We start from the raw sequence: 16,152 nt of genomic DNA, 5'->3' as shown, positions 1-16,152 counted from the left end.
CTGGGCCGATTTAGGGCAGAGCAAGTATTGGCTTCGTGTGTGAGAGGTAAAAGAGGTGGTTGGGGTATAGTTTCTGGTTTTCATATGAAAGGCACAGATGACAGACAGAGTTGTTTTCTATCCCTAGGAACTGGTTAGCCCTGCGAGGGGCAGTCTTTCCAGGATTAGCAAGGCCCCCACAATGTCAAAGCATCATAAAATACAGAAAATTCAAAATGTGGTTAACATGCTTTCCCGCCAGGTGTGACAATCAAAAATACTTCCAGATATTGCCAGTCGTCCCCTGGGGAACAAAAACACCCTTAGTTGAGAAAAATTGATCTAGCTCTTGTCCTCTGTTTCACAGATAGAAAACAAAAAGTTAGGTGACTTGCCTCAGTTTTATAATTATGGAAAGACCCGAGACTAGATCCTTCACTACCTGATTGATGCCTGGTAGAGTCTAGTGGTCTTTCTGTTAAATGACAGTGAGTCCCCTTTAATTTGTGCCTTATGCTATAGGTCTAAAAGCTGATGGCTTTTATTTTCTTATTTGGAAATCCATGGCCTGCTTCTTGTATGGAGAGACTTGAGTTCTAACTTTTGGATGTATTTTGTGAATGCCCCAATCCTAGTTGTGACTCCCCCACCTCTGGTACTATTAGTTGAGACTAGAAGAACAGCAATGTTTATTGACAGCTTGATGCAGTGTGAAGATGATATCTCATTTTAAATATTTTGGAGGGCTATTTTACTTTCCTTATACTACATTCAGTTTACCTATTTGCCAACTTAACTGTTTTTTTGAAACTTCTGTCTCCAAAAGACAGCCAGTCAGTCTAGGCAAAAGCTGTTTTTCCAATTCTAAACTGGGAATTAATTATTACAATCGTATTTCACTGTAAGGGAGAGGCATGTAATTTTAATGAGATTTTTATCTATTAATAGATAAAATAGGTTTTTATCAATTAAGTAATTATGATCTATTAACTTACTTGATTAAGGTGTACTTCTAATAAAGCTTAGCTTTTGGCCTCCAAAGTCAGATAGCGCTCATTTATTTTGTGGTCAAAGACTGTATTTAAGGAGTCAGGATCCCAGCTAATGTATCATTTAAAACCTGTATGTTTAATATGGGCTTGAATAGGCAGGTGGAACACTGCAACTCTGTTGCTACCGCCATGAAATAGCAGTATATGTATAAAGGTCCTATTGATGGTGAAGGGAAGTAGCTTGTATTAATTTGCCTTAATGAGCATTTTTCTTTAAAAATGTCCTCAGGACTTTCCTAGTGAACCAGTGGTTAAGACTGCGCCTTCCAATGCAGGAGGTGTGAGTTTGACCCCTCATCCAGTAGGTAAGATTCCACATACTTTGAGGCCAAAAGAATCAGAATATAAAACAGAAGCAGTGCTGTAACACGTTCAGTAAAGACTTTAAAATGGTCAACATCAAAACAATCTTTTCTTAAAAAATATTCTCAAATCCTTATTCAGGGACTTCCCTGATGGTACAGTGGCTAGGACTCCATGCTCTCAATGCAAGGGGCACAGGTTCGATCCCTGGTCAGGAAACTAGGTCCCACATGTGGCAGCTAAATATCCCACATGCCACAACTAAACATCCCATGTGCCACAATGAAGATCAGAGATGCTGAGTGTTGTAAAGTCTTTATTCAGTAATTATTGGGGGTGGGAAACAACCTATATATCTCAGGTACTATGCTAGGCTTAGGGATGCAAGAGTGATCTAAACAAACGTGGTCTTTGCCCTCATGAGACAGGCTGGTAGGAGTAGGGGGAGTTAGACATTAATCAAATAATCATGCCATATAAGAGCATATAACGGGAGGTTAGGAAAAGCTTTCCGTGGAGGGATGAATCTGCATTCTGAAAAACGAATAACAAAAAAGAATGGGCAGAGCATCCCAGGGAAGGCAGGTGTATGGCAGGTAAAAGGGAGGAACAAGGGCTGATGTACCTCGAATGGAGAGATTGTGTGAGATGAGGCTGGGATAACCTCTAGGGTGGGGGGGAATGGGGTGGGAGTGAAGGTTGAAGAGTATTTGGCAGCTGATCCAGGGAGACCAGTTGAGAGGCCTATGCTATATTCCATCCCAGCTTGGATCATAGTGTAGACCAGAGTAATTGTGTTAGAGATGGAGGAAAGTTAGACAGTTCTTTAGGGAGTAAAAATGGTAGGATGGTTGGTTGGGAATGGATTCCTCATGTGAAGCTCTTGCCTTGATTTCAAAGCCAGAGGGTAGAAATCTTGTGGGGTTTTTTTTTTGTTGTTCTTATAGACAGTTTTGTGTTGTAGAAACATTTTTGGTGCATGGTTAGGAACAGATCTCTTTTGTATTTCATCTTGAAAGATGAACTTTCTGTGTAATACATGTAACGTTACATGAGGAAAACACAAAAGATGAATTTTATGAAAATTATTGTGGATTTCAGCAAATGGCCAGAGTTGAAGTGCCATACCATATTTTTAGTTATACAATGAAAATTTCTTTTTATCATTATCCATATAAGATTACCCCAATGAAAAATGATCTTATAACAGCCAGGAGATTCAACATCCTCACGGATATTGGGAGGTACTTTAGAACAGAGTTGGCCCTTTTATGTGACTTTTTGTTCGCCTCCCATTTTCAAAGCAAAAAATACTTAAGAACTGTGAGACAAGGTAATATCACCTCTTTGGTTTTTGACAAAGCAAAAGGATGACCGTCACATTGTCTAGTCATTGCTTGTTATTCTTGGGCTTAGTGAAAATACAGAGTAGGACCTAAAAGAGGCAACTTTAGTCCATCGCCTGCCCCTCTCCCCCCGCTGTCAGTTGCTCTGTGCACTGAAAAGGCTGTACCCATGTGGAAACCTGGGGATATAACTCTTGCCATCTCTGAGCGTCTTAGTGCATGAGTAGCCAATGACAGTGGTTGCTCCAAATACATCCTAGTGCCGATGTATACACACGTGCGTACACATTGAGGTTGAACACATTGCGTTTAAACACAAACAAGTAAGCGTTAATTGCCTGATATCCTGTATAGATACACTGTATGTATACATATTTTTCTTATGAAAAAAATCTTTATGATGAAATAGCAAACATTATGAAGGACTATGGGAGGCCTGGCGTGCTTCGATTCATGGGGTTGCAAAGAGTCAGACACGACTGAGCAACTGAACTGAACTGAACTGATCATGTATATAGTCATTTAGCATTCTTTTGCAATGAATGTTACAATGTATTCTGTATATACATATATGTTGAGCTGGTATTAAGCATCACAAACTATTTTTTATTACTGTCCCAGGACACTTAAAAAATAAAGGATGTTTACTGCTAGTAGAATATTCTCTGAAGAAGAGGCGAATGTGCCTATTTAAATAATAGTGTGAGTTAATTCTACCTAATTTTAAAAAACTTCGTTTGGAATACTTTTATGTTGCTGCCCTCAAAGCCTGTAATGAAGTCTTTAATGCCTACATCTCATTCTAGTCTATAATTCTTTCTTAGATGGGTAACATCAGGATGCATACAGCATTAGTCTTCTTGCTGGTCATAATGGCTGATTCATTCTCTTTGGCAGAACGCCCTTCTGCCTGCAGGGTTCCGGCAGAAGAACCAGACATCAAAGTCTGCCACAGGGCCATTTGATCGAGAACACCTCCTTTCATATCTGGAGAAGGAAGCTTTGGAGCATAAGGACAGGGAAGACTATGTGCCCTACACTGGAGAAAAAAAAGGTCAGTACAAAACTATGAAGCACAAAACATGATTCAGTAGCACTTGATTTTTTTTTCTTATAGGTAGAACTGGAGAAAATATTTTAAAAACTGCATCATGGATAAACTCAAAGATATAATACTGTTGACTTTAAAAATTATTAGGTAATTTGGGCCTTTCTTTTACATTCAGTAACTTGGCCCATAAGTTCCTTGTTAATGATTTGTTAGTGAGGTTTTATTGCATAGTGATTTTTAGTTCTCTAAGGAACTCTTTAGTTCTCAACTGTGGTGGTGGTGGTTTAGTCACTAAGTTGTGTCCAACTCTTGCGACCCCATGGACTAGAGCCTGCCAGGCTCCTCTGTCCCTAGGATTCTCCAGGCAAGAATTACTGGAGTGGGTTGCCAGTTCCTTCTCCAGGGGATCTTCCCAACCAAGGAATTGAACACAGGTCTCCTGTATGGTAGGCAGATTCTTTACCAACTGAGCTACAAGGGAAGCCCTGTCAACTATAACAAATACTAAAAGTTAACTGAGGTAAAATTTTGAATGCAATACTACATTACAAAATGCAGTGATGTCAAAGTGCCACTCAATCCTAACTCTTTATGTTTGAAGTGGAATGCCATTAAAAAAATTTAGGTCATATTTTCAAAGACTCCTTTTTAAGACCCTACAGCCTTCTTTATTAATTCAATGATTCATAACCATTATAATTTTAATTATCATTGCTTCATAATTATTACTTTTGGGAAATTCTTCGAGACCAGGTCCTTCCCACTGAGGATTTTGACCTTACCTAGCCTCAGTGGAGAACGAGTACAGCTATATTTTTTTAAGCTCTCTATATAATAATATTTAACATGAAATAGGTAAAGTTTCTCAGCTTTCAATACAGGTTGGCCTGAGAAGCCAGGTTCTGCTTGCTCTTCTGTTGAGAATACTGTGCATGGGACACTGGGGAATGGTTGCAGCAGCAGAGCTGACCTTCAGTTCTTCCAGGCACTGCTTTACATCTGAATCCTTAGTAGACCAGGCAGGGAGAACTGTTAGAGCATGGTGCTTTCTCCTAGTGAGGCTTTAGCTTTTTATTCAGGAACGGAGCCATTCTCAAGAATATGGCCACAACTCTGTCACAGGGTTACCCCTTAGCTGCAGGCAAAGGTAGAAAATTCATTTTAGCATTTTCATCTCTGTAACAGACAAAGGTTGTGAATGGCTTTTGAATCAGTATTCACAAAGTCTGCTTCAGACCTTTTCAAAATTACCTATTATCCCCAACCCCTCTGCTCTTTTTATCAACCCCGCATCTCCCTCATCTCTAGTTGAGAATCAGTGCCTTACTTAGATACTTATATGTGTCAGTGTTCTACAGAGAAAGAGAACCAAAAGGGTGTGTGTGTCTGTGTGTGGAGACAGAGATTTATTTATTCATTTGTTCATTCATTCCTTTTTGTGAAAATTGAGATATAGTTGATGTACAAAATATGGTTCAAGTATACAACACAGTAATTCACATTTTAAAGGTGATACTTCATTTGGTTATTAAAAATATTAGCTATATTCCCTGTGCTGTACAATATATCCTTGTAGCCTGTTTATTTTATACATAATGTGTGTGTCTGTGTGTTCATTTGTGTCTGCCTCTTTGAAACCCCATGGACTGTAGCACACCAGGCTCCTCTGTCTATGAAATTTTTCAGGCAAGAATACTGAAATGGGTTGCCATTTCCTACTCCAGGGGATCTTCCTGACCCAGGAATCGAACCCACGTCTCTTGAGTCTCCTGCATTGGCAGGCAGATTCTGCCACCTGGAAAGTTCACACATAGTAGTTTATGCCTGTCAGTACCCTGTCCCTATTTTTCCCCTCCCACTGTCTTCTCCTGCTGGTAACCACTAGTTTGTCTTCTGTATCTGTGAATCTGCTTCTTTCTTGTTACACTCACTAATGTATCCTCTATTTTTTAGATTCTACATGTAAGTGATAACATACAGTATTTGTCTTTGACTGACTGACTTATTTCACTAAGCATAATACCATCCGAGTTCATCCATTTTGTTTCAGATGGCAAGATTTCATTCTTTAATAGCTGAGTAGTATTCTGTTGTGCATACATACCACTTCTTTATCTGATCATTTGTTGATGAACACTTAGATTGCTTCCATATCTTGGCTGTTGTGTTATAAATAATGCTGCTGTGAATACTGAGTGCATGTATCTTTTTGGATTAGCGTTTTTATTTTTTTCAGATATATACCCAAGAGTGGAATTGCTGGATCATATGGTAGTTCTGTTTGCAGTTTTTTGCAGAACCTCCATACTACTTTCCACAGTGGCTACCCCAGTTTACATTCTCACTGAGGGTTCCCTTTTCTCTACATCCTCACCAGCTTTTGTTATTTATATTCTTTTTGATGATAGTCATTCTGACAAGTGTGATATGATATCTCATTATGATTTTAATTTGCATTTCTCCAATGATTAATGATGTTGAGAGTGCCTGTTGGCCATCTGTTTGTCTTCTTTGGAAAAATATCTCTTTAGGCCTTTTGTCCATTTTTAATTTTTTTTTTTTTTGATGTTTTGTTTTATGAGCTATTTATTTTTTTGGGGTAGTAACCCTTTACCAGTCGTATCATTTGCAGATATTTTTTCCCATTCAGTAGATTGTCTTTTCATCTAGTTGGTGATTTCCTTTGCTGTGCAAAAAGCGTTTATGTTTAATTACATCCTTTTGTTTATTTTTGCTTTTCCTTTGCCTTAGGGGACAGATCCAAAAAAGGACTGCTAGGATTTATACCAAAGAGTGTTCTGTGTATGTTACTTCTGTGAATTTTATGGTTTCCAGTCATACATTTAGGTCTTAATCCATTTTGAATTTATTTTTGTATATGGTGTTAGAGAGTGTTGTAACTACATTATTTTACAGGTAACTGTCTAGTTTCCCCAGCACCACTTATTGAAGAGACTATCTTTTCTCTGTTGCATATTCTTGCCTCTTTTATCATAGAAGAGTTGATCATACGTGCGTGGGTTTATTTATGGGCTCTCTATTCTTTTCATTTGATCTATGTTTCTCTTTTTGTGCCAACACCATACAGTTTTGATGCCTGTGACTTTGTAGTATAGTCTGAAGTTAAGGGAGCCTTATTCCTCCAGCTTCATTTTTCTTTCTCAAAATTGTTTTAGCTTTTAGGGTGTCTTTTGTGTTTCCGTATAAACTTTAAAATTATTTGGTGTAATTCTGTAAAAAATAAAAAAAGCCTTTGATATTTTGATGGGGATTGCATTGAATCTGTAGATAGCCTTGGGGAGTATGATCATTTTAACAATATTAATTATTTGAATTCATGAACATAGTATGTCTTTCCACCTGTGTTGTCTTCAATATCTTTCCTCATTGTCTTAAAGTTTTCTGGGTACAGGTCTTTTACCTCCTTAGGCAGGTTTGTTCCTAAGTATTTTATTCTTTGATGCAGTTGTATAAGAGGTTGTCTCCTCAGTGAAAATAGATTTATTATAAGGAATTGGCTCATGTGATTATGGAGGCTTAGTAAGTCTAAAGTCTACCAAATAGGCTGGCAGGCTGGAGGCCCAGGGAAGAGTTACAGTTCTAGCCCAAAGGCAGTCTTCTGTCAAAATTCCTTCTTGCTCTCAGAGAAGATCAGCCTTTGTTCTGTTAAGGCCATCGACTGATAGTAAGATCCACCACATTATTGCTTTCTCAAAGACCACTGGTTTCAATATTAATCTCATCCAAAAAATACTTTCACAGAAACTTATAGAATAATATTTGACCAAATAAAGAAGAAGTGAAACTCTGTTTGCAGATGACATGATCCTCTACATAGAAAACCCTAAAGACCCTACCAGAAAATTACTAGAGCTAACCAATGAATATAGTAAAGTTGCAGGATATAAAATTAACACACAGAAATCCCTTGCATTCCTATACACTAACAATGAGAAAACAGAAAGAGAAGTTAAGGAAACAATACCATTCACCATTGCAACAAAAAGAATAAAATACTTAGGAGTATATCTACCTAAAGAAACAAAAGACCTATACATTGAAAACTATAAAACACTAATGAAAGAAATCAAAGAGGACACAAATAGATGGAGAAATATACCGTGTTCATGGATTGGAAGAATCAGTATTGTGAAAATGACTATACTCCCCCAAGCAATCTGTAGATTCAGTGCAATCCCTATCAAGCTACCAATGGTATTCTTCACAGAACTAGAACAAATAATTTCACAATTTGTATGGAAATACAAAAAACCTCAAATAGCCAAAGCAATCTTGAGAAAGAAGAATGGAACTGGAGGAATCAACCTGCCTGACTTAGGCTCTACTACAAAGCCACAGTCATCAAGACAGTATAGTACTGGCACAAAGACAGAAATATAGATCAATGGAACAGAATAGAAAGCCCAGAGATAAATCCACGAACCTGTGGACACCTTATCTTCAACAAAGGAGGCAAGAATATGCAATGGAAAAAAGACAACCTCTTTAAGAAGTGGTGCTGGGAAAGCTGGTCAACCACTTGTAAAAGAATGAAACTAGAACACTTTCTAACACCATACACAAAAATAAACTCAAAATGGATTAAAGATCTAAATGTAAGACCAGAAACTATAAAACTCCTAGCGGAGAACATAGGCAAAACACTCTCCAACATAAATCACAGCAAGATCCTCTATGACCCACCTCCCAGAATATTGGAAATAAAGCAAAATAAACAATGGGACCAGCTTTTGCACAACAAAGGAAACTATAAACAAGGTGAAAAGACAGCCCTCAGAATGGGAGAAAATAATAGCAAATGAAGCAACAGACAAAGGATTAATCTCAAAAATATACAAGCAACTCCTGCAGCTCAATTCCAGAAAAATAAATGACCCAATCAAAAAATGAGCCAAAGATCTAAACAGACATTTCTCCAAAGAAGACATACAGATGGCTAACACACACATGAAAAGATGCTCAACATCACTCATTATCAGAGAAATGCAAATCAAAACCTCAATGAGGTACCATTACACACCAGTCAGAATGGCTGCTATCCAAAAGTCTACAAGCAATAAATGATGGAGAGGGTGGAGAAAAGGGAACCCTCTTACACTGTTGGTGGGAATGCAAACTAGTACAGCCACTATGGAGAACAGTGTGGAGATTCCTTAAAAAACTGGAAATAGAACTGCCATATGACCCAGCAATCCCATTCCTGGGCATACACACCGAGGAAACCAGATCTGAAAGAGACACATGTACCCCAGTGTTCATCACAGCACTGTTTATAATAGCCAGGACATGGAAGCAACCTAGATGCCCATCAGCAGACAAATGGATAAGGAAGCTGTGGTACATATACACTATGGAATATTACTCAGCCATTAAAAAGAATTCATTTGAATCAGTTCTAATGAGATGGATGAAACTGGAGCCCATTATACAGAGTGAAGTAAGCCAGAAAGATAAACACCAATACAGTATACTAACGCATATATATGGAATTTTAAAAGATGGTAACGATAACCCTATATGCACAACAGAAAAAGAGACACAGATGTACAGAACAGACTTTTAGAGTCTGTGGGAGAAGGCGAGGGTGGGATGTTCTGAGAGAACAGCATTGAAACAAGTATACTATCAAGGGTGAAACAGATCACCAGCCCAGGTTGGATGCATGAGACAAGTGCTCAGGGCTGGTGCACTGGGAAGACCCAGAGGGATCGGATGGGGAGGGAGGCAGGAAGAGGGGTCAGGATGGGGAACACATGTAAATCCATGGCTGATTCATGTCAATGTATCGCAAAAACCACTACAATATTGTAAAGTAATTAGCCTCCAACTAATAAAAATAAATGGAAAAAAAATATTTGACCAAATAGCTGGTCACCATGCTCAGCCAAATTGGCACATAAAATTAACCATGACACTGCTGTTAGTGCTGGGTATGTCATGTTCCTCAGGTGTTGGGGGCCAGAAAAGGCGTTGAAAACCAATGCCTAGTTCTGAAGTGTGGAAAATCACAAAGACAGAAAAAGCATCAATTTCTTTGCATTTGTCCAAAAAAAGGCTTCTGGCTATATTTTCATATGTACAGCCATACCTATAACACTATTTAAAGCTTCAGTCCTATTTATTTACAGGAACATAATTTTACAAGACTGCTTTTTACAAAGCAGTGCATTTCACATGGAATCAGGGTGTATAATGAGGAAGAACAGATGTAAGAAACAAAAGGAGAGATGTGAGAAAGATATGGTGGGAAAAATATGGAATCTGAGGACAAGAAGAGAAAATAAGAGATGTGAAAGAGCTGCATTTGTCCTCAGCTGACTCAGGAAGCTCCCCAGTACGCTCTTGTTTCATCATCTCCAGTTATCTCTTAAAAAGATCGTGGAGGGTTAGAGGAGATAGGAGGGGGGGGGAGAATTGTGGAAAATAAGAAAATATCAAAAGGGAGAAATGATAGAGGCGGGGAATATGATGACGATAGAAAAAAAATATATCCTTAACTATAATAGTTTTTGTTTCCTTTTGTATATAATCTTTTTTCTTATTTTTTACTTTGCATTGTAAATGGGTATGAAGTAAATGGAACTGGCTGAATTAAAAAGTAGTTTTGCATTCACAATTAGTGGTTTTCATTTTACAATACATTCAGTATTTTTACTGCCTCTTTCACCATATATATCTATTCAGTACTATTTATAGGCAACTATGATGCAGTGATTAGCACCACATCATTTTAAAAAATAATAAACTTTTTATTGAAGTGTAACATGGTTACAGAATATGCCCAAATAAGGAGGATACAAATCAATGAACTATGTAGTGAGCACACCCATGTAATCACCAGCCAGGTCAAGACATCAGCACCTCCAGAAGGCCCCTTCATGCTTCCTCCTAGTCACTTGTATTTCTTCTTCCCAAAGGTAACCACCATCATAACTTTTAATACAGTCATTAGTTCTGCTTATTTTGACATTTGTGTAGATGGGATCATATGGCCTGCATATCTGCCCTGCCTACTTCATATAGTTTTTGAGAGGATCAAATTTGTTCATGAATATAGTGAAATCAGTGTTAAAAATCTTTTATAGTATAATCATTGTACAGGATCATATGGTATTGTTACCAAATAAGAGATTTCCATTCTCTGTCATGGAGGAGTGGTTCAGAACCACAAACATAAGTGTCTGTGTGTATGTTTTTTTGGAGATTTATTGATTTATTTTATATTTTGACTGTGGTGGATCTTCATTGCTGATGCGGGCTTTCTCTGATTGCAGCAAATGAGGGCTCCTCTCTAGTTGAGGTGAGTGGACTTCTCATTGTAGTGACTTCTTTTGTTGCAGAGCATAAGCTCTGAGGCACATGGGCTCAGTAGTTGCAGCTTATGGGCTCTAGAGCTTGGGCTCAGTAGTTTTTAGTGCATGGGCTTAACTGCTCCACAGTATGTGGGATCTTCCCAAACCAGGAATTGAACTGGTGGCCCATGCATTGTAAGGTGGATTCTTAACCGTTGGACCATCAGGGAAACCCAGAGATAAGCTTTTGAGTTTCAACATTCTGTCTGATGGAAGAAAACACTACCACCCACACTTGATGGAGCCAGGCCTTAAAAGCCATGTTACAAGTGTCATAGACCTAAGGAAGGACAAGTTTATCTTCATCAATTGGTGAACTTTGGTTACAGAGCGCTGTTTTGAAATACAACTAAAAAATGGCTCTAGGCTTTTTAAAGCCACCCTGGATCTCATCCCTAAGTTAGTTGGCCTTGGTTATCCATAGTCACTACTCTGCCTTCCCTTCTTTGGGTCTTATCCCCAAGATCTTGATCACATTCAGAATAAATTATCTACATCGCGTTAGCATACCTTCCAGTCAAGCTAAATGTGAATCCCCTCCTTAGCTCTGAACATTCAGAAGTTTGTTTTCTTAAGCTGCCTCTACAGTGACCTGTTATCTGAACACCCGGGTTGAGTCCCCGGTTTCTTAATGCCTTATTTCACAGGAGAGAGACTTTCAGATGAAGGATGTCTTCCTAGACAGAAGAGGTTCTCCTGGTTCTTCCTAAAAAAATTTTGCAAACTATTAAGAAATAAAAACATTTTACTTTTCTGCTGTGCTCAGACTAGATAAGAATCCATACAATGTGCCATTAGTCCCTAAACTAAATCATTTTTCTTACTAAGATGACTGGTCTCAGAGTTCAGTCCCCACTGGCAGAGTTAGCTTTCTGTGCCAGGGAATGTTTTAGCAATTCACTCAGTTTCTTGAGCTCCTTCCAGCTCTTTCAAAAATCTCATAGGAATCTTTCATTGTAAATTATTTTAAAAGATCAATCAGGTGACTCAATTCTTTTTTAAAGAAAAAAATTGGAAACTGCTAAAAGGAATAGTTATCCAACTACTTTCTCATATTCTGAGACTAGATGATGATTAATTATACTTGTTACTTTTGCACTTAAAGGCACACTATCTTTCTGGAGCTAAAATTATACAGAACTAGTGTGATGAAAGGGAATCCCCATAAAATTGAAAATTAGACATTTCATGATTTTTCTTTTTGACCATGAAAAATAACTGTATACTCATGCCAGATTTCATCTTTCTGGATCATCTCAAAATGCCCTGAAAAGACCTACAGAGTAAGAATACTTGAAGGTTGTTATATAGAAATAAAAGTAATTTCAATTTGTGATTTATGAAATAATGGTAGTTGTACATTCTATGGAATTAAAAGCATAGGTCAAAATCTGAGGAGGAGGAGTTAATCCTAATTAGGTGAATTTTAAGGCATCGTATCTTCAATGCATTTGAGAAATGTTTTGTCCTACACTAATAAATGTTCTGCTTTTTATAATTGTAGTTTTTTTGACAGCAAGAAGAAGGTATTAGGCAGCTAATAAGGCACAGCTGTCAAAAGATATATTAAAGATTGTTTTTAAGTGCATTGTTTACAGTAGAATCCACAATACACATCTATTAAGGTTATCTAAATCTAACCATCTTGTGCTGATCCTGGAATGTGAAGTCAAATGGGTCTTAGGAAGCATCACTGCAAACAAAGTGAAGGTGATGGAATTCCAGTTGAGCTATTTCAAATCCTAAAAGATGATGCTGTGAAAGTGTTGCACTCAATATGCTAGCAAATTTGGAAAACTCAGCAGTGGCCACAGGACTGGAAAAGGTCAGTTTTCATTCCAATCCCAAAGAAAGGCAATGCTAAAGAATGTTCAAACTACCACACAATTGCACTTATCTTACATGCTAGCAAAGTACTGCTCAATATTCTCCAATCTAAGCTTCAATGGTACATGAACCGAGAATTTCCAGATTTCAAGCTGGATTTAGGAAAGGCAGAGGACCAGAAATCAAATTGCCAATATCTGCTGAATCATTGAAAAAGCAAGCGAGTTCCAGAAAAGCGTCTACTTCTGCTTTATTCACTTATGCCAAAGCCTTTGACTGTGTGGATCACAACAAACTGTGGAAAATTCTTCAAAAGATGGGAATACCAGACCACCTGACTTGCCTCCTGAGAAATCTGTATGCAGGTCAAGAAGCAACAGTTAGAACCAGACATGGAGCAATGGACTGGTTCCAAATTGGGAAAGGAATATGTCAAGGCTGTATATTGTCACCCTGCTTATTTAACTTATGCAGAGTACATCATGCTAAATGCCAAGCTGGATGAAGCACAAGCTGGAATCAAGATTCCTGGGAGAAATATCAATAACCTCAGATATGCAGATGATACCACCCTTATGGCAGAAAGTGAAGAACTAAAGAGCCTCTTCATGAAAGTGAGAGGAGAGTGAAAAAGTTGGCTTAAAACTCAGCATTCAGAAAACTAAGATCATGGCATCTGGTCCCGCCACTTCATGGCAAATAGATGGGGAAACAGTGACAGATTTTATTTTGGGGGGCTCCAAAATCACTGCATATGGTGACTACAGCCATGAAATTAAAAGACGCTTAAAAAATAAAATAAAATACAAATAAAAGACGCTTGCTCCTTGAAAGAAAAGCAACCTAGACAGCATATTAAAAAGCAGAGACATTACTTTTCCAACAAAGGTCCATCTAGTCAAGGCTATGATTTTTCCGGTAGTCATGTATTGGTGTAAGAGTTGGACTATAAAGAAAGCTGAGCACTGAAGAATTGATGCTTTTTCACTCTGTGGTGTTGGAGAAGACTCTTGAGTGTCCTCTGGACAGCAAGGAGATCCAACCAGTCCATCCTAAAGGAAATCAGACCTGAATATTCATTGGAAGGACTGATGCTGAAACTCCAATACTTTAGCCACCTGCTGTGAGGAACTGACTCATTGGAAAAGACCCTAATGCTGGGAGAGATTGGAGGCAGAAGGAGAAGGGGATAACAGAGGATGAGATGGTTATATGGCATCACCGACTCGATGGACATGAGTTTGAGCAAGCTCCAGGAGTTGGTGATGGACAGAGAAGCCTGATATGCTGCAGTTCATGGGATCAGACACTATTGAATGACTGAACTGACTAAAATCTAACCAGCTCAAGATGGAATGGTGTCATGATATCAAGTAATCTTGGTAAAGATTAATGGAAATATCTTTCTTATGAGCCTACTATGTTCAGAATGTTGAGAAACTAAATATTTAAGAAAATTAGAACAGCATAATTGTAATATAATACTCCTTTTACTTGAAGATACATTTTAAAATGTTGGGAAGCTTTTTACCTCTTTTTCTTGAAATGTCACAAATGACACTTGAAATGACACTTGAAAAGTGTCACTGAGGCATAGACCAAGGGTGAAGGACAGTATTCATCCAGCTCTTTCTTAGTCTTGAGAATGTTGGAAACACGTTTTGACTGGTGATTATTTCTTATCTTCTTTTTATACACATTGAGTATTCTGTCTCCAGGATAGATAAGGCTTAGAGCCTGGCCATGGATTTGACACTTAGAGGACTATTTGACACTTAGAGGTCCACTTATTTGGACCTAGTTTTCAATATTTCTTACTGACTCTCACTTTGCTTTACTAGGAGTCTTCCTCCCCACCTCTAATATCACACTTCCCCCTTGCCTCGCCTAGCCTAAGACTTTTTTCCCCCTCATTTTCTCTTATTTCATAGACTGGAGTCTATTGTACCTTGTACACTCACTCCAGTGCACCGTCAAAGAATTCCTCCATTCGAGCCACTGATGCCCACAGTTTGGGTTCCTTCTCTCCTTGAAGAGCACACCTGTACTCTCAGTTGGCCCTTAGGGTGGGCATCTCTTCTTTCTGGTGGTTTCCCTTCCTCTCCTGATAAAGGAATACCCCTGGGTTTTCTTCTCAAGAATCTCCTATGCCCTGCTCTGCTTAACTTACCAAAGGTGAATTTAACTGATTGCCTTAAACTAAGGGTTTCTCACAAACTTCTGAGCTTCTTTATTCACAGTTACCTTAGCCTTCCAGAAAACTTACTGTAGTCACTCTTTTCTGAAAGATACCTCTCTCATCTTGCTGAGTACATGATTTCCTTGTGGAGAAAAGGCAGATCTGATTCCTTAGTTAAACCAGAAAGATCATAATTATAAACTGCCTAAATCAATCAGCAGGATTATGTAACTGGCAGTGGGCAGTTGTTTTCCACTAACTTCAGAATAAAGACTGAGTCTATTTTTATGTTCAAATTTCATGAGTTGTAAATGTCATTTATACATCTCTAGAAAGTGGTCTTCTCATCCCAGTAGACTGGGCTACTTAAATTAGTCATGCAGATGCAGGCATCCCCTTTGCAGACTGGTCACTATCTTTTGAATGATTTCACTCACTACTCCTTTGGAGTGAGGAGTTAGCTCGATGGACTGTTCATCATTCATGTTTTATGGAAAATTTTCCCTGAATTAACATACCTGCTCTGGATATTCTTTTCCCTCCAATGTGTCCATATATAATTTACATACTGTAGAATTTTGATTTTTGTTGTTCCAGAATCTTGCACGGTGAGGCTCTAATATTAGGTTTTTCATTTTAATTGATTTAAGCTTGTTATATCCTCTTGAATTGCCCATTTTGTCATTATTAAGTGACCTTCTTTATCCCTGGTAATGTTCTTGCTCTGAAATCTACTTTATCTGATATTAATATAACCAATATTGCTTTCTTTTGATTAGTATTAGCATAGTATATCCTTTTCTATTTGTCCAGTCAGTTCTTTGTTCCTTTTCCTCTTTTTTTTTGTTTCATATCTTCTGTGACTCTGCTGCTAAGTCACTTTAGCCGTGTCCGACTCTGTGCGACCCCATCCCTGGGATTCTCCAGGCAAGAACACTGGAGTGGGTCGCCATTTCCTTCTCCACTGCATAAAAGTGAAACGTGAAAGTGAAGTCACTCAGTCATGTCTGACTCTTCGCGACCCCATGGACTGCAGCCTTCC

At 38.3% G+C, this 16,152-nt stretch overlaps 1 protein-coding gene across 1 annotated transcript in view; it reads left to right on the top strand.

The window, feature by feature from the left end:
- Window positions 1-16,152, top strand: part of TMOD3 (tropomodulin 3) — an 86,862-nt gene that overhangs the window by 39,916 nt on the left and 30,794 nt on the right. The window contains exon 3 of the mRNA XM_070469274.1: window positions 3,578-3,734. Coding sequence (XP_070325375.1) covers window positions 3,578-3,734 — 157 coding nt within the window. The remainder of the gene's footprint in view (window positions 1-3,577; window positions 3,735-16,152) is intronic.

This window comes from Odocoileus virginianus, chromosome 6 (assembly GCF_023699985.2).
Source record: "Odocoileus virginianus isolate 20LAN1187 ecotype Illinois chromosome 6, Ovbor_1.2, whole genome shotgun sequence".
Lineage (NCBI taxonomy): Eukaryota > Metazoa > Chordata > Mammalia > Artiodactyla > Cervidae > Odocoileus > Odocoileus virginianus.
The sequence above is the reverse complement of the archived record's forward strand: the minus strand, read 5'-3'. Positions and strand labels throughout refer to the sequence as shown.